Below are 25,056 nucleotides of genomic sequence, written 5' to 3'. Positions count from 1 at the left end.
CAGAGCGCTGGCGCAGGACTTGACAAGTTGAGTATGGTGTAGTTTGTTATATTAAAGTCCTAGCAGGAAGCAGGGAGCTTTTTAATTATCGCCAGGTTTTATTAGACAAGAGATGAAATTTCTACTCAAACCGGACATGGTGTAACAGAACATATTTTATAGTAAAGACTTTCCTGACAGGTCACATAACTGGTGGAGGCTGTAATTACTTCCATAGAAGCTTTTCACATTTATCTACAGTTTCTGGAGAATGGATACAGGCAGCATTGTAAGTCATATTCTATAAAACCTCAAAGAGTTTTATAATACACGAGCAAAATTACATTCGAGGCTTCAAATGTAAAAATGAAAATGATTTTTTTTTTAATAAAAACTAATGAAATGCTTGGTACAATGTACAAATCATATAATGCTGAGACATAATAATTTTCAATCACAATAAAAAAGGGAACTTACCCTTAAAGGGACATTCCAATTTCTTTTAAAACCACACTGTAGCCTTCAGGGACTTTACTGTAACAAACTACACATTATTCAATTTATCCGGTCAGGCCACAGTGCTCTCGCCATACCCGATGCTCCCCTGACGACATGCTGAGGCCAATCACTGAGGCTGCAGTGGGTTCAGAACATCATCAGTGGAGCAGGGAGAGAATGTGATCAGGGTAAGTAAGCAGAAGAATCGGGGTGGACCAGAGCACTAGCACTGGACCTGACAAGTGGAGTATGGTGGATTTTGTTATATTAAAGTCCTAGCAGGCTGTAGTGAGCCTTTTAAATATATTGGAGTATCCTTTTAAAGGCGTTGTCTGGCAAAAGAAACAACCTGGGTATGAAAGCAACTTACTGAAATAATGTTATTAGCCATATGGCACAGATCTCTCCATATCAGCTCTTCTCTCTTTATTCTAGCTGTGACATCATGCCACAATCTGTCCTTTCTCCTTTTCTGTCAGCTGAGGACCAGACCATTGATGTAAAGAGGGGGAGCTCATATGACTCCTGATTAGATTTTAAGACAGCAGGAAGCCTTTCTCAGTCACAGTAGTTGACATCAGAACAGGCTCACTGCTGTCTTATCTGAAAAAGGCTTTCTGCTGCTAAAAAATCTAATGAGCAGTAATATGAGCTCCCTTCTTCACATCAATGTTTTTTTTTACTGAACAGACGGGGGTAAGGAGGAGGAGGGACGGGAGCTTTGCTTTCAGAGAGTGTGACCTGATGCCTCAGCTACAAGTCAGACAGCTTAGCTGTTAATGGAAGATCTGTGCACTATAGCTAATAATGTTACATTAGTAAGTTGCTTAATTATACTTTTTGACACCATACACAGTTGTTTCTTTCCCTAGACAATCTCTTTAAGAGTCATTTTTTTTTCTTTAATTGCGATTGGAAATTATTATGTTCCATCATTATATTAGTTGTACATTGTACCAAGTATTCCATTATTTTATTATTTAAAAAAAAACAAAAATAATCATATTTACATTTGCCACTGCTTTACAAAACTCTCTGTTTTAAAGAATATGACTTACAATGCTGTCTGTATTTTTCCTCCAGAAACTCTAGATACATGCAAAAAGCTTCTATGGAAGTAATTAAAGCCTCCGCCAGTCATGTGACCTGTCAGGAAAATGTTTACTATAAAATATGTTCTGTTACACTGTGTCCAGTATGAGAAGAAATTTCATTTCCTGTCTTATAAAACCTGGCGATAATTAAAAAAAAAAAAAGAAAGAAAGAAAATAATGGAGACAATGGTAACACGCCGGCCAAAATAAAGGCTTCAATTTCAGGGTAATTTACACATCATTGATAATGTCCCTATCTTGTTATAGCAGCTAGCAGCAGTATTATGTCGCTGCAACGGTGAGGAAGACAGGACTCTTACTGGTTTGTGTTCACCTGCACTGCCAGTCCTAAGTACCAATCCAACAACATTCTCATGTAATATACTATGTCATATATTCTTTGTACCACCTGCCTGAGCACAATAAAAAAATTACTTTACTCCTTAAACCTTTTTTGTCCCGCTATAGTACTTTTACTATGATTTTCACTTTTTACAAACAATGCAGTCCCATCACTGGGGTCAACAATGGGACTTCAAAGGGAGCCTCTTATGCTGGTTTTGATTACTTAGATGCCATAGTTACTTTAGACTGTGGCATCTAAGGAAAAGAACAGGTAAGATCTGAGTTGTCTCTGCTCTTGACCACTACGTCAGCAGGTTTGGAGTCAATCAGACCAGGCACTGCCCATCACCCTGCCCAATACCATCCTACATTAATGCATGGTGGGAGCAGCATCATGTCTGGAGGAAACCAGGCACTGCCCATCACCTGTCCAATACCATCCCTACAGTGAAGCATGGTGGGGGCAGCATCATGTCTGGAGGAAACCAGGCACTGCCCATCACCTGCCCAATACCATCCCTACAGTGATCATGGTGGGGGCAGCATCATGTCTGGAGGAAACCAGGCACTGCCCATCACCTGCCCAATACCATCCCTACAGTGATCATGGTGGGGGCAGCATCATGTCTGGAGGAAACCAGGCACTGCCCATCACCTGCCCAATACCATCCCTACAGTGATCATGGTGGGGGCAGCACCATGTCTGGAGGAAACCAGGCATTGCCCATCACCTGCCCGATACCATCCCTACAGTGATCATGGTGGGGGCAGCATCATGTCTGGAGGAAACCAGGCACTGCCCATCACCTGCCCAAAACCATCCCTACAGTGATCATGGTGGGGGCTGCATCATGTCTGGAGGAAACCAGGCACTGCCCATCACCTGCCCAATACCATCCCTACAGTGATCATGGTGGGGGCAGCATCATGTCTGGAGGAAACCAGGCACTGCCCATCACCTGCCCAATACCATCCCTACAGTGATCATGGTGGGGGCAGCATCATATCTGGAGGAAACCAGGCACTGCCCATCACCTGCCCAATACCATCCCTATAGTGATCATGGTGGGGGCAGCATCATGTCTGGGGGGAAACCAGGCACTGCCCATCACCTGCCCAATACCATCTCTACAGTGATCATGGTGGGGGAAGCATCATGTCTGGAGGAAACCAGGCACTGCACATCACCTGCCCAATACCATCCCTACAGTCAAGCATGGTGGGGAAGCATCATACTGTGGGACAGGGTGACTGGTCAATGTTGAGGGAAAAGCTGAATGAAGTAAAGTACAGAGAGATTCTAAAAACCTGACCCAGAGTGCTATGTACCTCAGACTGGGCCCAATGCTCCAACAAGACAATGACTTTTTGTACATGGCCAAGACAACACAGGAGCGGATTAGGGACAACTCTATTAATGCCCTTGAGTGGCCCAGCCAGAGCCTGAACCCAATGGAATATCTCTGGAGAGGCCTGAAAATGGCTTCCCAAAATGTGAAAATAGTCTGAAGATTTTCTGAGTGCATTGTATGATAGTTACAGTTTTGTTCCTTTTAAAATGTTTTGCGTCTATACATGTAACTGAAAAATGGCAGCATATCAATGGCACTCCTACTGTTCACCAGTGGAAGTATGAGTGAAAAAAAAATCTTTTTTCCAGAAAAAAATTTTTTTCCTGATTATTTTGTATTAACAAATGAAAAGCAAAAAAATGAGAAAGGCTGGAAATTCCTTTTAAGCCTTGCAGCTGCCATTCCACAAATTAGATTAGAATGGTGTTCAGTGTACGGGACCTCATTGGCAACCTTCTGCCTTCTCATCTGTGAGCAGTTGGCAGGGCTCAAGTCTTCAAGCTGTTATTTTTGCAAGAGTGAACACTGATTACCCTGTGAGCGGCCGCTGCCAGCCATCACCAACTGCATTGTCTGCACCATTTGGCCCGAATGTTTTACTTCTGTTTTATGAGTCGAAATGCAGTCCATTGTAGCCTGTGCGAAAATTATTTAAGATAGATAGATAGATAGATATGAGATAGATTGATAGATAGATATGAGATAGAGATAGATAGATAGATATGAGATAGATAGATAGATATGAGATAGATAGATAGATACGAGATAGATAGATATGAGATAGATAGATAGATAGATATGAGATAGATAGATAGATAGATACGAGATAGATAGATATGAGATAGATAGATAGAATAAAACACAAGTTTTTGCACAGAAGAATTTTGTGTGCTGCGGTCCTCTCTACTTTTATCTATCTATCTATCAGCAAGAGAAATACATAAAGTGCCACGTTTCGGTAATCTCACACCACCATCTTCAGGTATAGTGCAATGAACAAACAATGGCTCTTAAATAGCCCCAGTGACATCACTCAATTAGTACATTAATAATTTACATAGATACATAAAATTTATAAATAATAGCACATAAATGTGTTCAAAATGCTGCATAAATCATGTGCTTAATAAGGATCACAAAACAGTGCTTACCAGATCTCATATGTGTATATTATTATATCTTGCGGTTATATACACCCATAATAGTATACTATAAAGTGCTGGTGCAATTAAACACAGATCTGAACAGATATTAGGGGCGGAACACTCACCATTCAACTGGAAATATTGTTATGTCTAGAAGTTAGTGTGAGGTAAATTGTACTGCGCAAATGCCAACAAAAGCCCGCAACTGCACAAGAATGAGACCCGCTCTGCGTCATAGGTCATAGCAGCGTGGCTTGAGCGCAGTTTAAGTATTGGAAGATTCCGGCACCATGTTAGTGTAGGCCAAGAGAAACAAAACAGACCTATGCTTCTCCAATGGCTGGAACTGTCCAACCTTGACAACACCTGAGGCCGGACGGCTCCATATGTGCCAGGCTGAGTCCAGGGACAGCCGCAGATCGGCGCCACAGATGTCCATAACTCAAAGACACACCTGCCAGGTTCACACTACCAGCGGTCCGTATAATATGGTGGATTCAATTCAGTATACATATGCAAGGTGCCTAAATGCATAATACAGTAGATAACAAACTAATGCCACATTATGATGTTAAGAAGACATATTATCGCAGACTCCGGTCTCATGAAATAAGTAGACAAGAAATAATAATAACGTGTAAGTAGAATAGAAAACAACTGCACTCACCAATCTTCGTTTATGTGCTTTTATTCTTCAGAACGAGGGGTACAGTTTGCGGGTGCACCCGCAAACTGTACCCCTTGTTCTGAAGAATAAAAGCACATAAACGAAGATTGGTGAGTGCAGTTGTTTTCTATTCTACTTACAAGTTGATTTACCAATTGCATTGGACTATCACAATTTGCACCACCGCATTGTGCACTGAATACCCCCAGACCTGTATAATGGACTCCTTACGTTGCTGGAAAAAAAATATATATACCGGTATATATACAGAATAAGAAGTGTGAGTGGTGCCAGTTCACATCTACTGGAAGGTAGAAATAATAATAAGTTGCTGATTGGTGTTATGTTCCATCCCTTTCTTTTCCCAGATCTGTAATAAAAGGACAAAATTACATAAAAATGTGTATATATATATACACATATATATCTCTCTACATACATATATACAAAATGATTGTTCACAAAATCCTATGCTTTGTACAAAATGAGATCCTATCCTCTCCCTTATTCAGTGGGGGAATGTGATCTACTATCATCACCTTCAGGTCCCACTCCAGCAAAGTGTTTTGATACAGGTAAGTGGAAACTGTATTTATGTTGATTGAGACATTTTTTTTAAATCATTAGTGGTCTCCCCCACATAGATTAAAGGGGTACTCCGGGCAAAAACATTTTATCCCCTATCCAAAGGATAGGGGATAAGATGTCTGATCGTGGGGGGGCCCGCCTCTGAGACCTTCTGGGTTTCCGGGACTGGGGACGTGACGTCACGCCACGCCCCCTTGGAGGTTTCCAAAACTGGAGATTCAGCACCCGCATAGAATGTGGGTGCTGCAAGGAGATCACTGGGGGTCTCAGCAGCGGGCCCCCGCGATCAGACATCTTATCCCCTATCCTTTGAGGAAAATATTGATCATCAACTAAAAAATAATTATTCTCTAATACAAGTTGTAACAGTGAAAGTACAAAATCAACACTCTTAGAATCTCTACCATCACTTTTTAGCGCTTGACTGACAGATTCCAATTTTCGTAGATGTGGTATACACGTGTACAAATTAACAACGTCATAAGACGTAATGAAGGCCCCTTCTGGTATAATAACCAGATTATACCACTTCTATGGGGATTGGAAGCTGTCAGTCAAGCGCTTAAAAGTGAGGGTAGAGATTCTAAGAGTGTTGATTTTGTACTTTCACTGTTACAACTTGTATTAGAGAATAATATTTTTTTAGTTGATGATCAATATTTTCTGCAATGTAGGGGAGTGACCATGGGGAGTAATGTAGCCCCGACTTAAGCTACTATATTCATAGCCTTCCTGGAGGAGACTGTCGTCTATGTGTCCCACCACTTCAGGCATGTCCTGGGTTGGTGGAGATACATAGACGACATCTTCCTCATGTAGTCGGGCACTGAGGAAGAATTGAAGGCTTTCCATAAATTTTTGAACTCTGTTGATGCTGATGTGAAGTATACATTAGTAAACTCTCAAGAAATGGTACCATTTTTTGGATGTGTCTGTCTCGATCTCTGGGAGTGGATTGATTTGTTTACTAAAACTACTGATTGTAACAATATGTTAAGATATGAAAGTTGTCACCCACGTCCCATGATTGAGTCGCTACCATACAGCCAAATGCTACGTGCCCAGCGTATTACTGAAACAGAAGAAAAAAATGTTTAAAGCTTTTAAAGAGAGAGGTTATCCTGATAAATTGATCACACGTCAGTGAGAGAGGGTGAAAAATAGAAATATCTCCAGACAGGATAAATTGGAGGAAGATAAAAAAAGTGAGAATACCATTTGTTTCCACCTTTAATGATATGTCGGGCAAAATTGCCCAGACATTAAATAAACATTGGCATCTGATTAGCGAGGGTTACCCACAAATTTATGAATTCCAATTACGCCCTTTGATTTCCTGTCGCAGAGCCCCTTATCTCAGGGATAGACTTGTAAAAACAGACGTCTCCATTAAACCTGATAACAAACAAAAGTTCAGAAGAAAGGCTGCTTTCCATATTGCTCATGTATAATGAGTATTGTATACGTATTGTAAATACGTTCCAAAAGGGAGTTGTTTTATTCATCCACAGACTAATATAATATTAAAGGGGTACTCCACAGGAAAACTTTTTTTTTTAATGAACTGGTGCCAGAAAGTTAAATAGATTTATAAATTACTTCCATTAAAAAATCTTAATCCTCCCAGTACTCATGAGCTGCTGTTATGATCCACAGAAAGTTCTTTTGTTTTTAAATTTTCTTTCTGCCTGACCACAGTGCTCTCTGCTGACACCTCTGTCCATTTTAGAAACTGTCCAGAGTAGGAGCAAATCCTCATAGAAGACATATCCTGCTCTGGACAGTTCCTAAAATGGACAGAGGTGTCAGCAGAGAGCACTGTGGTCAGACAGAAAGGAAATTCAAAAAGAAAATAACTTCCTGTAGATCATAACAGCAGCTGATAAGTACTGGTAGGATTAAGATTTTTTAATAGAAGTAATTTACAAATCTGTTTAAATTTCTGGCACCAGTTGACTAAATAAAATGCTTTCCAGTAGAGTACCCCTTTAATTATTATTTAACATGCAATTTAGATTTTATTATTTACAATCTCTGGTGTCCATGTCATTTAATCTATGTGGGGGAGACCACTAATGATTTAAAAACACATCTCAATCAACATAGATACAGTATCCGCAAAAAAAGGTTAGATTTACCCGTATCAAAACACTTTGTTAAAAAAAAAAACATTTGGAGTGGGACCTGAAGGCGAGGAGGGGATAGGATCTCAGTTCTCAAAAAATGTGAACTAAACTGGATTTTCAAGTTGGGCTCTTTGAAACCCGGGGGACTCAATGCTGAATTTAAGACATATAGTAAAATGTATACTAGGTGATCTCCTGAACACAGCCCTACTCCGGGGGTACGCCGGTGGAAACATTTTTTTTTTTTTTAGGTCTTTATAAGTCAACTGGTGCCAGAAAGTTAAACAGATTTGTAAATGACTTCTATTGAAAAATCTTTACCCTTCCTGTACTTTTTAGCAGCTGTATGCTACGGAAGAAATTCTGCTCTTTTTAAATTTCTTTTTTTTGTCTTGTCCACAGTGCTCTCTGCTGACACCTCTGTCCATGTCAGGAACTGCCCAGAGCAGCATAGGTTTGCTATGGGGATTTTCTCCTGCTCTGGACAGTTCCTGATACGGGCATCAGGTGTCAGCAGAGAGCACTATGGACAAGACAAAAAAGAAATTCAAAAAGAACTGAATTTCCTCTGTAGCATACAGCTGCTAAAAAGTACTGGAAGGGTAAAGATTTTTTAATAGAAGTGATTTACAAATATGTTTAACTTTCTGGCACCAGTTCATAAAATTTTTTTAAAAAAGCGGAGTACCCCTTTAACTGTTACTTTTGTACAAAGCATAGGATTTTGTGAACAATCATTTTGTATATATGTATGTAGAGAGAGATATATGTGTATATATACATATATTTATGTCATTTTGTCCTTTCTTTTATTACAAATCTGGGAAAAGAAAGGGAAGGAACACAACACCAATCAGCAACTTATTATTATTTCTTGTTTACTTATTAGATGAGACCGGAGTCTGCGAAAATATGTCTACCTAAAGGGGTTATCGAGAAAAAACTTTTTTTTTTTATATATCAACTGGCTCCAGAAAGTTTAACAGATTTTCAAATTACTTCTATTAAAAAATCTTAATCCTTTCAGTACTTATGAGCTTCTGAAGTTAAGGTTGTTCTTTTCTGTCTAAGTGCTCTCTGATGACACGTGTCTCGGAAACCGCCCAGTTTAGAAGCAAATCCCCATAGCAAACCTCTTCTAAACTGGGCGGTTCCAGAGACACGTGTCATCAGAGAGCACTGAGACAGAAACAAACAACCTTAACTTCAGAAGCTCATAAGTACTGAAAGGATTAAGATTTTTTAATAGAAGTAATTTACAAATCTGTTTAACTTTCTGGAGCCAGTTGATATATATATATTAGAGATGAGCGAACTTTCAGTAAATTCGATTCGTCACAAACTTCTCGGCTCGGCAGTTGATGACTTTTCCTGCATAAATTAGTTCAGCTTTCCGGTGCTCCAGTGGGCTGGAAAAGGTGGATACAGTCCTAGGAGACTCTTTCCTAGGACTGTATCCACCTTTTCCAGCCCACCGGAGCACATGAAGGCTGAACTAATTTACGCAGGAAAAATCATCAACTGCCGAGCCGAGAAGTTCGTGACGAATCAAATTTACTGTAAGTTCGCTCATCTCTAATATATATATATATAAAAAAAAAGTTTTTTCCTGGATAACCCCTTTAACATCATAATGTGGCATTAGTTTGTTATATACTGTATTATGCATTTAGGCACCTTCCATATGTATACTGAATTGAATCCACCATATTATAGGGACCGCTGGTAGTGTGAACCTGGCAGGTGTGTCTTTGAGCTATGGACATCTGTGGCGCCGATTTGGATCTGCGTCTGTCCCTGGACTCAGCCTGGCACATATGGAGCCGTCCGGCCTCAGGTGTTGTCAAGGTTGGACAGTTCCAGCCATTGGAGACGCATAGGTCTGTTTTGTTTCTCTTGGCCTACACTAACATGGTGCCGGAATCTTCCAATACTTAAACTGCACTTGCGCAAGCCACTATAGTTATGAGAATGCCTTCTGTTGAATGGCTGGGCCGCCTCATGTGACCTATGACGCAGACCGGGGTCTCATTCTTGTGCAGTTGCGGGCTTTTGTTGGCATTTGCGCAGTATCATTTACTTCACGCTAACTTCTAGACATAACAATATTTACAGTTGAATGGTGAGTGTTCCGCCCCTAATATCTGTTCAGATCTTTATTTTAATTGCACCAGCACTTTATAGTATACAGTGACCCCCCCCCCCCCCCCGACCTACGATGGTCCCGACATACAATCATTTCAACATACGATGGCCTCTCAGAGGCAGCATCAACATACGATGCTTTTGTATGTCGGGGCCATCGCATAAACGGCTATCCGGCAGCGCAGACTGCTTCAGCTGCCCCCGGATAGCCGTTTACGGTGCCCCGTGTGGTCCGCTGACGATCACTTACCTGTCCTCGGGGCTCCGGCGCGTCCTCTTCAGGATCCCCTGCCTCGTCGGCGCTTTCCATCGCAGTCATCACATCGCTGCGCACACTGTCCCGTCATCCAATAGGAGCGGCGTGCGTAGCGACGTGATGGTGGCGACAGAGAGCAAAGGCCTTGCCGGAGCATCGGGGACGCGGCGACAGCTATGGAGGGCGACATCCAAGGCAGCGGTGACGAGCAGTGACGGTCCGGAGCGGCGGGGACAGGTGAGTACAACTTCCTATACCAGTGGTCTTCAACCTGCGGAGCTCCAGATGTTTCAAAACTACAACTCCTAGCATGCCCGGACAGCCAATGGCTGTCCAGGCATGCTGGGTGTTGTAGTTTCTCAACATCTGGAGGTCTGCAGGTTGTAGACCACTGTCCTATACTTTACATTGCACGGATGCCTCAACATACGATGGTTTCAACAAACAGCAAGATCTGGTATGCACTGTTTGGTGATCCTCATTAAAGGGGTACTCCGGTGAAAACCTTTTTACTTTTAAATCAACTGGTGCCAGAAAGTTAAACAGATTTGTAAATTACTTCTATTAAAAAATCTTAATCCTTCCTGTACTTATTAGCTGCTGAATACTACAGAGGAAATTCTTTTCTTTTTGGAATTCTCTCTGATGACATCACGACCACAGTGCTCTTTGCTGACGTCATTATAATAATAATAATAATAATAACTCTTTTTTTATTGTTGTCCTTAGTGGGATTTGAACCCAAGGCCCCAGTGCTAACCACTGAGCCACCATGCTGCCCTTAGCATACATCTGCTATGCACGGTTGCTAAAATGGACAGAGATGTCAGCAGAGAGCACTGTGCTCGTGATGTCATCAGTGTTCCAAAAAGAAAGGAATTTCCTCTGTAGCATTCAGCAGCTAATAAGTCCTGGAAGGATTAAGATTTTTTAATAGAAGTCATTTACAAATATGTTTAACTTTCTGGCACCAGTTGATTTAAAAGAAAAAAGGTTTTCACCGGAGTACCCCTTTAAGCACATGATTTATGCAGCATTTTGAACACATTTATGCACTATTATTTATATTTTTATGTATCTATGTAAATTATTAATGTACTAATTGAGTGATGTCACTGGGGCTATTTATGAGCCATTGTTTGTTCACTGCACTATACCTGAAGATGGTGGTGTGAGATTACCGAAACGTGGCACTTTATGTATTTATTTTGCTGACGTTGGAATAAAACGATGGAATAAAAGTTTTTGCACTGAAGAATTTTGTGTGCTGCGGCCCCTCTCTACTTTTATTGAAGTTTGGGGTCTATAACCAAGTCTCTTATGACTGCGTGCTCCTTAATACTAGTGAATGTGGACTGGAGGATGTGCTGCTTTTTTTGGAATTATAAATAGATATGTGGTGAGTGGCAGGACCACGGGTGTTCTGGTGATGAGTGTTGGGATCAGATGTTATTAACCCCGGGGTCGGATGGTATTAACCCCTAGGTGTTTGTGATGCCAGTGTAGTTTTCGGGTCCAGAACACCACATGCCTGGATTCTCCGCTATCCCATGGCCTAGTAGTGAATAGAGTCCACAACCTGTTGAAGGTAAACGGAGGCTTTACTGAGTAGAAGACAGATGTAATTATCTTCACAGCTATGGCCAGATTGTCCCAGAGAGGTGACCAGTACCCGGAGAACATCGCAGCTTGCTGGACCAATACTTGTAATAAACTTGACTTGGACTTGTAATTAGACTTGACTTGACTATGTGCAGGACTGGACTAACTTCAGTGACAGCCGACATAGACTTGTAGACTTACTGGAGAGTTGCAGATTTGTGATACTCCAGATGCTGAACACTTGTCCTGAGATCTCTGGTAGCTGCTTCAGCAAAGACTTTGATGTTACTCTCAGGAGAGTCTGAGGAAAGAGAGTGAATTAAAGATGGCTGCCCCTTAATATAGTGGGGGGCTGGACTAGAGCCCATTGGTCAAGCTGTGGGTCATAGGTTAAAGCTGGTGCTCTCTGGGAGAACATGTTACAACAAATCATATAACTGTATAACATGTGACAGGATTACTCACAAAGGTCCTTGAGTCCTCCACAGGTCCTGTATACTATCTAGACATTAGGATCCTGTCTATGCTCTTAAAGATACACATAACAGATTTAATAAATTAACAAGAGAACAAGGGGAGTCCCTGCAGGGGAGCCCCCAGGTCACTGAGGGACTCAACCTGACACGGACTACAGGTAGTACAGGAACGTTTACCTGTACTGGGACATCACAGATTAGATAGATAGATAGATAGATAGATAGATAGATAGATAGATATGAGATAGCTATGAGATAGATAGATAGATAGATAGATAGATAGAGAGATAGATATTAGATAGATAGATATGAGATAGATAGATGGATATAAGATAGATAGATATGAGATAGATAGATATGAGATAGATAGATAGATATGAGATAGATAGATAGATAGATAGATATGAGATAGATAGATAGATATGAGATAGATAGATATGAGATAGATATATAGATATGAGATAGATAGATAGATAGATATGAGATAGATAGATATGAGATAGATATGAGATAGATAGATATATATGAGATAGATAGATATGAGATAGATATGAGATAGATACATATGAGATAGATAGATAGATAGATAGATAGATATGAGATAGATAGATAGATAGATATGAGATAGATAGATATGAGATAGATATGAGATAGATATATATGAGATAGATAGATAGATATGAGATAGATAGATAGATAGATATGAGATAGATAGATAGATAGATAGATATGAGATACATAGATAGATATGAGATGAGATAGACAGATAGATATAGATAGATAGATATGAGATTGATAGATAGATAGATATGAGATAGATAGATATGAGATAGATAGATAGATAGATAGATAGATAGATATGAGATAGATAGATCTATCTGAAGATGTGGTACAGGTCCTTGTACACTTTTGGATATGTACTGTATTGTCGTGTATTTATTACTTCTTGTAGAGAATATCTTGATAATATAAAGCTAGGGATTTTTGTACTTAACCAATGAGAATTCAGCATTTATTTTTGGGGGTCACCATCTGTTGCTGCGGTGGTAAATTCTTGACTGGATTGTGCGCCCATAAGTGTGGGAGCAGGAAATTACCATCAATAACCATCCACTGGCCCTACAGAGTAGGAAGATGAAGGGATGTCGGCCTCTGTTCCGGTGGGGGAGTTATAAATGCACGACTGACCGCCGTACATTATATACTTATTATTAATATTTCACAGTCCATTTCTTACAGGACAAATTGTCCTCTCGGCTTTTCTTATTGTTGACAGCGCCTACAGAAAATGATTTATTTAGCAGATGGCAAAAGGAGGAGGAAGATGAGAATATGTATTATTAAAGGAAGTCTGTCAGCAGTTTTGACTCGGCAGAAGTGCTGATGGTGCAAGATCGGTGAGGGGTGAGGCCGCGCTCACGCCGAGGTGGATGTCATCATGGTTGTGTGACTGAGGAAAAACAAGTTCTCATTCCCACTGTGCCATCTGGGTGGGCAATCAGGAGACCTCTACAGCTGTCAATCATAGATGAGAGGAGGAGCCAGGGAAAACTCAGGGCACCTAAAGAGAAGTACCAGCCTCCTGGACACTTAGGGACTGGCTTCATAGGGTTTAGTAGCCCTCTCCATTGAACGCTATTTGAGTTATCCAACTCTATTGATGCCATACCAGTTATATGCCAAAAAAGTAAAAAAATACAATCCCTCACATACTGCATAATATTCACAGAGACCATGTGGCTGTATGATCACAAATGCAGAAACACTAGATTCCTTTAATATGGTGTCAATGGAGACTGCCAGATTACCAAATATTCTGGATTATTCGATTGTACAGGAAGGAATTTTCTAACCGATTGTCCCTGGTTTTGGGGAATTCCTTATAATACAGTATTGCTATTTTTTGGGGAAAACAGGTTAACAGAAGTCCTGAAGTATGGGAGGCTGGATTACAATGTGTTCACAAATGTCTTTAGCAAAAGGATTAGTTTTTTATTCAAACACTGACCATTCCTGATGCCACAACTGATGACAAGGTGGCGTCCGGCCTTCTCACTCATTTGTAGGGAAAAAGTCAGAGCTAGATCCTACCCGGCAACTGCGCTGGTCCGGCATTACAGCTGACACATCGGATGCCAAGAAGGACCCCGCTGACAATCACCGGATTGTTTCTGGCATCGGTTTTGCTCTTGAAGAAATAATACTGTATAAGTTTTACGCAGTTCTGCATGGAAGCATTGCGTGATCTATCTACCGCATATCTATCTATCTATCTACCGCATATCTATCTATCTACCTCATATCTATCTATCTATCTACCTCATATCTATCTATCTACCTCATATCTATCTATCTATCTATCATCTCATATCTATCTATCTACCTCATATCTATCTATCTACCTCATATCTATCTATCTACCGCATATCTATCTATCTATCTATCTATCTATCTACCTCATATCTATCTATCTACCTACCTCATATCTATCTATCTATCTACCTCATATCTATCTATCTACCTCATATCTATCTATCTACCTCATATCTATCTATCTACCTCATATCTATCTATCTACCGCATATCTATCTATCTATCTACCTCATATCTATCTATCTACCTACCTCATATCTATCTATCTACCTCATATCTATCTATCTCATATCTATCTATATACCTCATATCTATCTATTTATCTATCATCTAACTTATATCTATCTATCTATCTCATATCTATCTATCTTTCTCTCATATCTATCTTTCTATCCATCTGATATCTATCTATTTATCTATCCAATACCTATCTATTTATATATCCATCTGATATCTGATCTATCTATCTATCTCATATCTATCTATCTCATATCTATCTGTCTGTCTATCTCATATCTATATATCTATCTATCTCATATCTATCTATCTATCTCATATCTATCTATCTCATATCTATCTATCTCATATCTCTCTCTCATATTTATCTGTCTATCTATCTCATATCTATCTATCTATCTCATATCTATCTCATATCTATCTCTCTCATATTTATCTGTCTATCTATCTCATATCTATCTATCTCATATCTATCTCATATCTATCTATCTCATATCTATCTATCTCATATCTATCTCTATCTATCTCATATCTATCTATCTCATATCTATCTATCTCATATCTATCTATCTATCTATCTATCTATCTCATATCTATCTATCTCACATCTATCTCTATCTATCTCATATCTATCTCTCTCATATTTATCTGTCTATCTATCTCATATGTATCTGTCTATCTCATATCTATCTCTATCTATCTCATATCTATCTCTCTCATATGTATCTGTCTATCCTTCTATTTATCTATTTTTGTATTTTTTTTATGTAGACCTAAAATGTTTTAAGACAAGGTTCTCCCCTTTCAATTTATTTCTACATTGCAGGTCGGAGTTTGGAACTCAAACATCGGCCTTAATATGACCGACAATGCAAAAGACAAGTCCACTAATATAACAGACTCACTAGCCAACCGGACACTTATAGTCACCACCATCTTGGTAAGTGGAAAAAGCAATTGATACAGTCATGTTCTGCCTTGATGGGGTGATCAGATACAGAGCTCAGGGTACTTAGATGCAGGACCACGGCCACAAACGTAATCTTTGCCCAGGGTGAAGGAAAGCCGGGGTGCACCTTTAACCTCTGAGGGCAGAGGAGCTGGACGTGTTCCTCCACCATGACCTATAAGATGGGTAATATCCTCAATCGATGGGAGAGAAGATCAGCCTAGTATATCCATATCTAGGGAAATCCGATTATATCTATTAGTGCTAATGAGTTTCATATCTATTACACAGAGAATCATTGATTTCATACAATCATCTTTAATTAATATAACTAATATTGACAGTTCCTTGAATTATTATTATTAAAAGCCATTAAGCACAATGTGCTCATTCTCTGATGGACCAGTGAAATCATCAGATCTGGGAAGACATGGTTACAGCATGGGAATAGCTTTCGGGGTGCTGGGTAAAGCCGCTGGCATGGGAACGAAACTAAGGGGGCTCATCTCCATTTAGATGGAGTGGGGCAACTACATGGTTATTTCAAAATGAGCTTCCCCACTCTTTTCTATGTGGACTCTCTTAGGCTCTCTGTAGGTTGACTGCATTCCCTTGAGGCAAAAATGGGATATCAGTATAGCAAAAAGGGACAGGGTTATATGTAAATGTAGGCTCCCATTCTGTCCAATTATATAGTTGTAGGCCCCTATACTGCCCTCATGCATTATTGTAGGCCCTTATACTGCCTAATATATAGTTGTAGGCCCCTATACTGCCCCCACATATATAGTTGTAGGCCCCTATACTGCCCTCATGCATTATTGTAGTCCCTTATACTGCCTAATATATAGTTGTAGGCCCCTATACTGCCCCCACATATATAGTTGTAGGCCCCTATACTGCCACCACATATAGTTGTAGGCCCCCATACATAGTAAGATGACTCTAGAATGCCCCAATATATAGTTGTAGACCCCTATACTGCCCTGATATACAGTTGTCGACTCCTATACTGATCCTATATATATAGTTGTAGGCCCCTATACTGCCCCCACATATATAGTTGCAGGTTCCTATACTGCCACCACATATAGTTGTAGGCCCCCATACATAGTAAGATGACTCTAGAATGCCCCAATATATAGTTGTAGACCCCTATACTGCCCTGATATACAGTTGTCGACTCCTATACTGATCCTATATATAGTTGTAGGCCCCTATACTTCCTCCATATATACTTGTAGGCCCCTATAATGCCCCCATATATAGTTGTAGGCCCCGATACTCCCCACATGTAATTGTAGGCCCCTATACTTCCTCCATAGTTGAAGGCTCCTAAACTGCCTCTATATAAAGTCGTAGGCTCCTATACTGCCCCCATATATAGCTGTATACTGCTATACTGCCCAAATATATAGGTATAGGCCCCTATACTTCACTCATACATAGTAGTAGGCCCCTTGCTGCCCTCATATATAGTTGTAGGCCCCGATACTGCCCATATATATAGTTGTAGTCTCCTATACTTCCCCCATATATAGTTGTAGTCTCCTATACTGCCCCCATATATAGTTGTAGGCCCCTATACTGCTCCAATTACAGTTTCCAGAGTGCCCCATTAAGAGAGACCCAGAAGCAATAGAAAAGCTAGTGTTTTGAGCGGCACATGGCAGAGGGGTGGCTTTTTTGCACTGAGGCCCAGGAGTAGAGATGAGCGAACTTACATTTAATTCGATTTGTCACGAACTTCTCGGCTCGGCAGTTGAAGACTTATCCTGCATAAATTAGTTCAGCTTGAAGGGACTCCGGTGGGCTGGAAAAGGTGGATACAGTCCTAGGAAAGAGTCTCCTAGGACTGTATCCACCTTTTCCAGCACCTGAAAGCTGAACTAATTTATGCAGGAAAAGTCATCAACTGCCGAGCCGAGAAGTTTGTGACAAATCGAATTTACTGTAAGTTCGCTCATCTCTACCCAGGAGTTTCAAGCTTTGCCTCATGGAAGTGTGTGTTGGAGTTCCTCTTTAACATATACTCATCCCACAATCATGCTGTATGATCCCGACATAATAAAGCCTCATATTTACCATGTATTTCTCCATTTTAGGAGGATCCATATGTCATGTACAAAAAGTCTGACAAGCCCTTGTATGGAAACGACAGATTCGAGGGATACTGCTTGGATTTACTCAAGGAGCTCTCCAACATTCTTGGCTTTATTTATGAAGTCAGGCTGGTGGCAGATGGCAAATACGGGGCACAGAATGACAAAGGAGAGTGGAACGGAATGGTCCGAGAGCTCATCGATCATGTAAGAAGCGACTGGACGCTTTTAAGTTATAGTCCTCAAACGAACAGTGATAAGAATGCCGTGTGCTGCGCTCGTAACCTATCTCAATCCATCATACAACGCTCCATTGTTGTTTCACTTGTGATATATTCTCATTAAGATTGCTGGGTATAGCCACAGATTGGGAAACATAAGTCCACCAGTAAATCCTATTTCAATGAACTACTAGAGAAAAATAAGATGGTATATTTTATATGAGGATATAGATGACACCAAGCTGACACTTCAAGGCACCATCATTTATCATCTATATGACATCTTGTTCTTAAAGGGGTATTCCAGGCAAAAACTTTTTTTTTTTCTTTTTTTTTTTTAAATATATATCAACTGGCTCCGGAAAGTTAAACAGATTTGTAAATTACTTCTATTAAAAAATCTTAATCCTTCCAATAGTTATTAGCTTCTGAAGTTTTCTGTCTAACTGCTCAATGATGATGTCACGTCCCGGGAGCTGTGCATGATGGGAGAATGTCCCCATAGGAACTGCACAGCTCCCGGGACGTGAGTCATCGGAGAGCAGTTAGACAGAAAACAGCAACTCAACTTCAGAAGCTAATAACTATCGGAAGGATTAAGATTTTTTTAATAGAAGTAATTTACAAATCTGTTTAACTTTCCGCAGCCAGTTGATATATATAAAAAGTTTTGGCCTGGAATACCCCTTTAAGCTTCTGTGGAGGGAAACCAGAGAGAGTTTTTATTTTTGCCTAGTAGAGATTGTTGTGGTCATTACAGACATAGATACAGAGACTGTAATATAGTGAGTGACGGTGTATTATGTGGTCAGAAAAGAATGGCTAGAGAAGAAAATATACAACAATGGGGGAGATTTATCAAAACCTGTGCAAAGGAAAAGTTGCCCAGTTGCCCATAGCAACCAATCAGATCGCTTCTTTCATTTTGCAGAGGCCAAGTTAAAAATGAAAGAAGAGATCTGATTGGTTGCTATGGGCAACTGGGCAACTTTTCCTCTGGACAGGTTTTGATAAATCTCCCCCAATATGTATACCCCCTAACCCCATAGCAGTCACAAAGGGAAAGATAAAAGGGGAAAAATATCTATGATTCATAATATACAGACAAGAGATATCAGGTGTTAGCTTGAGAATAGGTGACCAAGCCATATACAGTGATCCCTCAACTTACAATGGCCTCAACATACAATAGTTTCACCATACAATGATCTTTTCTGGTTCATTGTAAGTTGAAACCAGACTCAACATACAATGTACAGACAGTCCAGATCTGTGAAACGTGTCAATGGCTGGAAGAACTGACCAATCAGAATGGGCATTCACTGGTAAAACTCCTGTATTACTGAAGCGTATGCACTGACTGGTGTCTGGTAGCGCCCCCTACAGTACAGGGAGGTATTACATGTTCTGTACACTTTACCTGTGCCAGGGTTAGCTGCTCCTTTGGACACCAGGTGAGGGCGACTCCATGTTACTTTTTTAGGACATTGTGTGTACCCAAAGAAGCTCCTGTCCTCTACATAGACCAGTGTTTCCCAAGCCGGGTGCCCCCAGCTGTTGCAAAACTACAACTCCCAGCATGCCCGGACAGCCAAAGGCTGTCCGGGCATGCTGGAAGTTGTATTTTTGCAACAGCTGGAGGCTCCCTGCATGGGAAACACTGACATACAGTGATTTACAGCTCCCAGCAGATCTTTATTACTTTTATATGTAAGGATTTTCTTTATCTATATTAGTTATCTATTTATTTTTCTTTAATTCTCACTTTTTACTATTTTTGGATGACATTTTGGGGCTTTAGAACCAATTTCCAGGTTTCCATAGAGTTTTGGTCTCAACATACAATGGTTTCAACATACAATGGTCGTCCTGGAACCGATTAATATTGTAACTTGAGGGACCACTGTACAGCACTACCAGACTTCAGGGACTATGGCCCTCAACAAGATGACACCAGCAACTATGTTACTAAACTGCTGGACACAAGATACTGGGGAATTAAACCAATGGATGCTAGCAGCTGGGATAGTAAACCAGTGGACATATGGGCGGGGTTACTAAACCACTGAAAACCACGGAATGAGACACTAAACTGATAGGTGCTAGCAGCTGGGTTACTAAACTAGTGGACACCAGGTAATAAGACACTAAACTGATAGACATTAGAGGTTGGGTTAATAAACCAGTGGACTTGTGTCCATGAGGCTCTAAACTAATGGACACTAGAAGACGTATTACTAAACCACTGAACACCGGGAACTGGAGAACTAAACTAAAAAACACCAGGAGCTGGGTTAAAAAACCAATGGACTCCAGGGAATTAGACACTTAAGGCTAGGGTCTGACTAAACCGCTGGACACCAGGGAATTAGACACTTAAGGCTAGGGTCTGACTAAACCACTGGACACCAGGGAATTAGACACTTAAGGCTAGGGTCTGACTAAACCACTGGACACCAGGGAATTAGACACTTAAGGCTAGGGTCTGACTAAACCACTGGACACCAGGGAATTAGACACTTAAGGCTAGGGTCTGACTAAACCACTGGACACCAGGGAATTAGACACTTAAGGCTAGGGTCTGACTAAACCACTGGACACCAGGGAATTAGACCCTTAAGGCTAGGGTCTGACTAAACCACTGGACACCAGGGAATTAGACACTTAAGGCTAGGGTCTGACTAAACCACTGGACACCAGGGAATTAGACACTTAAGGCTAGGGTCTGACTAAACCACTGGACTCCAGGGAATTAGACACTTAAGGCTAGGGTCTGACTAAACCACTGGACACCAGGGAATTAGACACTTAAGGCTAGGGTCTGACTAAACCACTGGACACCAGGGAATTAGACACTTAAGGCTAGGGTCTGACTAAACCACTGGACACCAGGGAATTAGACACTTAAGGCTAGGGTCTGACTAAACCACTGGACACCAGGGAATTAGACACTTAAGGCTAGGGTCTGACTAAACCACTGGACTCCAGGGAATTAGACACTTAAGGCTAGGGTCTGACTAAACCACTGGACTCCAGGGAATTAGACACTTAAAGTTAGGGTCTGACTTACTAAACCACTGGACACCAGGGAATGGAACACTAAATTAATAGATGCTAGCAGTTAGGTTACTAAACCACTGGACACCAGGGAATGGAACACTAAACTAATAGATGCTAGCAGTTTGGTTACTAAACCAGTGGACACCAGGTAATGGGAAACTAAACTGGACACTAGAGGCTGGGTTAATAAACCAGTAGACTTTAAGCAACGAGGCACTCATTTAATGAACATTAGAGGATAAGTTACTAACCAATAAGCACCAGGTAATAAGGCACTAAACTAATGGACACTAGAGGATAGGTTACTAAACCACTGGACACCATGTAATGAGGCACTAAACTAAGGCTAGAGGCGGGAGTACTTAAAGGGGTACTTCACCCCTAGACATCTTATCCCCTATCCAAAGGATAGGGGATAAGATGTCTGATCGCTGGGGTCCTGCCGCTGGGGGCCCACGTCATCTCTCCTTCAACACCTCTGTCATCTGGTGCATGGAGCAAGCGTCGCAATGTGCCTGATGACTGGTGATGTCGGGGTCGGAGGACTGTGATGTAACAGCTCCGCCCCCTCCTGACATCATGCCCCACCCCCTCAATGCAAGTCTATGGGAGGGGGCGTGATGGCTCACTCGCTCTGTGCACCAGATGACAGGGGGTGCTGCAGGAGAGATTGATTGAGGGGGGGTTCCCAGCAGTGGGACTCCCACGATTAGACATCTTATGCCCTATCCTTTGGATAGGGAATACGTTTTCTAGGGGCGGAGTACCTCTTTAACCACTAAACAACAGAAACTGGAGAACTAAACTCATGAACACAAGGAGTTAGTTTACTGAACCACTGGACTCCAGGGAATGGGACACTCAACTGATGGACATTAGCATCTGTGTTACTATACCACTGGGTACCAGGAATGGGACACTATGCTAATGGGTGCTAAACCTTGGTTACTCGTACTAAATCACTGGACACCATGGACTAGAGAACTAAATGCTAGGAGTTGTGTTCTAAACCAATGGAAACCAGAAAATGTGGCACTTAAAAAATAGACAATAACATCTCGGTTACAGGGACTGAGGAACTAAATAAATGGAGGCTAGTGCTGGGGTTACCAAGTTAATGCTGAGTAAGGAATAAGAATTTAACTAATGAACACTACATCTGGGTTACTAAACCACTGGACACCAGGGAATTAGACAATAAACTAATAAGCACTTTATCTGGGTTCATAAAACGCTGGACACCAGGGACTGGAAAACCAAACTAATAATCACTAGAAGCTGGGCTACGAAACCATTGGATACATGGGGTTGGATCATTAAAGGAGTCTTCAATCCCATAATATATATATATATATATATATATATATATATATATATATTTTTTTTTTTTTTTAGAAACAGTTGACAATAGTATAAAATAACAAAAGGAATAATACTGACCTTAACCATCCTGCTGCTTCCATGCCAATGCTTCCCTCACCCAACCGGGTGTTTACCTAGTCCAGCAATGTTGTGTCTTCTCTATGTGATTCCTACAGACAGTCGCTGACTACAGCAATGACCATTGGGGTCCACAAGGCCTAACCCTGTTAGGCTCATGCACTAGACCAATGGATACTAGTTTCACTCTCTCTATTGCTCAGACTGCAAGCTCCTGCACTATAAGATAGAGCAAAGCAACACCACGCAAAATAAAGTATGTTTAGAGAAAAAAGTTACTAAAAAATATAAAACATTAAAAAAAATACATGGTTTCTATCCACAGAAAGCCGACCTGGCGGTTGCTCCTCTCACAATCACCTACGTAAGAGAGAAGGTAATAGACTTCTCCAAGCCATTCATGACCCTGGGAATCAGCATCTTGTACCGGAAACCTAATGGCACCAATCCTGGAGTCTTCTCTTTCCTCAACCCGCTGTCTCCTGACATATGGATGTACGTCCTACTCGCCTGCCTGGGAGTTAGTTGTGTCCTGTTTGTCATCGCAAGGTAAGTGACTGTCCCAATGGATCAATGATGGCATATTGCCATTACAGTGGCAGTATAGGTAGATTTGGTAGACGTGTTGCTTGATCTCAGCTATATTAGATGCTAATGTTTATATTGTCTCCGGTCTTATATGTCAGGATTCGAGAATTTCTCTGTTTTGGCATAGATGGCCTTCTAAAGTTTCTAGTTCTTATATGGTAGGGCAGTGGTCCCCAACCCAGTTCTTAAAGGAGTACTCCACCCCTAGACATCTTATCCCCTATCAAAAGGATAGGGGATAAGATGTCTGATTGTCGGGGGTCCTACCGCCATTTAGAAAGCTGGGTGCAGGCGGCGGGGTCATGATGTCATGGCCACACACCCTCATGATGTCATGCCATGCCCCCTCAATGAAAGTCCATGGGAGGGGGCGTGGCGGCCGCCACGCCCCCTCCCATAGACTTGCATTGAGGGGGCATGGCATGACATCATGAAAAGGCGTAGCCATGACATCACGACCTCACAGCCCCCTCCAAGTGTCCGGAACAAAAGGTTCCTAACACTGGTGCAGCGGAGTACCCCTTTAATGTCCACCATCATTTCAGGTTTTTTTAGTTACTCCATTGGAATAGAAAAGGAAACATTAAAGGGGTTATCCAGGAAAAAAAAATTGTTATATATCAACTGGCTCCAGAAAGTTAAACAGATTTGTAAATTACTTCTATAAAAAAATCTTAATCCTTTCAGTACTTATGAGCTTCTGAAGTTAAGGTTGTTCTTTTCTGTCTAAGTAATCTCTGATGACACGTGTCTCGGGAAATGCCCAGTTTAGAAGAGGTTTGCTATGGGAATTTGCTTCTAAACTGGGCGGTTCCCGAGACAGGTGTTATCAGAGATTACTTAGACAGAAAAGAACAACCTTAACATCAGAAGCTCATAAGTACTGAAAGGATTAAGATTTTTTAATAGAAGTAATTTACAAATCTGTACAAAAAAAAAATATATATTGCCCGGACCTTCCAAGGTAGTGTAATTTAATTATATGAACAATAGGTAACTGGGTCGTACTCCAATAATAATTCAATGGTTATTTATTTAAAATGTATAGTGCATTATTCCTCACAGGGCCCTTGTGAGAAGAAACACATATAGTGGATATACAAAATTAGATATATAAAATTAAAATATAGAAATATTATAAAAATGTATCACTGGCATATAGAATAGCTCTATGTAGATGAATTCATATATCGTCTTTAGAGTATTGTAAAGGTATAAATGTCCTTTTGTATGATAATTATAAGTCAAAGTGGATACTCTGTTACTGGTCCTGAGTGATGTGGCTGTGTCAGCTCCCGTGCCCGGATGGCGGTCAACGGTCCTAGATGGTGCTGTGGCTTTATCTTTCAAGATCCAGGTGTTATGCGGTAATGGTCGTCCCAGGCTAGTGGCACTGGCAGGTGCCGATGGTGAATTCGCCGGGAGGCCGTGCGCTGGCAGGCGCTGCTGGAAATTTGTCAGGAGACCAAGCGCTGGCAGGCGCTGATGGTATCGATCTCCTCACCGCTGGACTTGGAAGCCGGAGACTACACGCTGGGTAGATGGAGCTTGCCTCGTGTAGATGGCGTGTGATGTCAGCTTGAGCCGGAGCTGACCAGGTAAAATCAGGACCGGACACTAGTCTAGGTCGACTAATGCGTGGGGAATCCACAATGTGATGGATTTGCTCCGTAAACTAGAGCTTAGATTCATAAAGAGCATAAATGCCAGTGAACAAAATCGGTGCATAAGACTAGACGCGTTTCAGGGTTCTCAGATACGACCCTTTCCTCAGTAGTCATAATGGTTAAAAGCAATGTTTGTCTATTTATAG

General features: G+C 41.1%; 1 protein-coding gene across 8 annotated transcripts in view; it reads left to right on the top strand.

The window, feature by feature from the left end:
* Positions 1 to 25,056, top strand: part of GRIK1 (glutamate ionotropic receptor kainate type subunit 1) — a 512,490-nt gene that overhangs the window by 411,258 nt on the left and 76,176 nt on the right. For all 8 annotated transcript variants that reach the window (XR_008889112.1, XR_008889113.1, XM_056559535.1 and 5 more), the window contains 3 exons: positions 15,710 to 15,823; positions 17,938 to 18,141; positions 22,981 to 23,204. Coding sequence is in view for 6 of the 8 variants with exons in the window: in XM_056559535.1 (XP_056415510.1) it covers positions 15,710 to 15,823; positions 17,938 to 18,141; positions 22,981 to 23,204 (542 nt within the window). In the remaining 2 variants the exon portion in view is untranslated. The remainder of the gene's footprint in view (positions 1 to 15,709; positions 15,824 to 17,937; positions 18,142 to 22,980; positions 23,205 to 25,056) is intronic.

Source organism: Hyla sarda, chromosome 2, assembly GCF_029499605.1.
Source record: "Hyla sarda isolate aHylSar1 chromosome 2, aHylSar1.hap1, whole genome shotgun sequence".
NCBI classification, from domain to species: domain Eukaryota; kingdom Metazoa; phylum Chordata; class Amphibia; order Anura; family Hylidae; genus Hyla; species Hyla sarda.
This window is presented reverse-complemented; position numbering and strand designations above follow the sequence as displayed.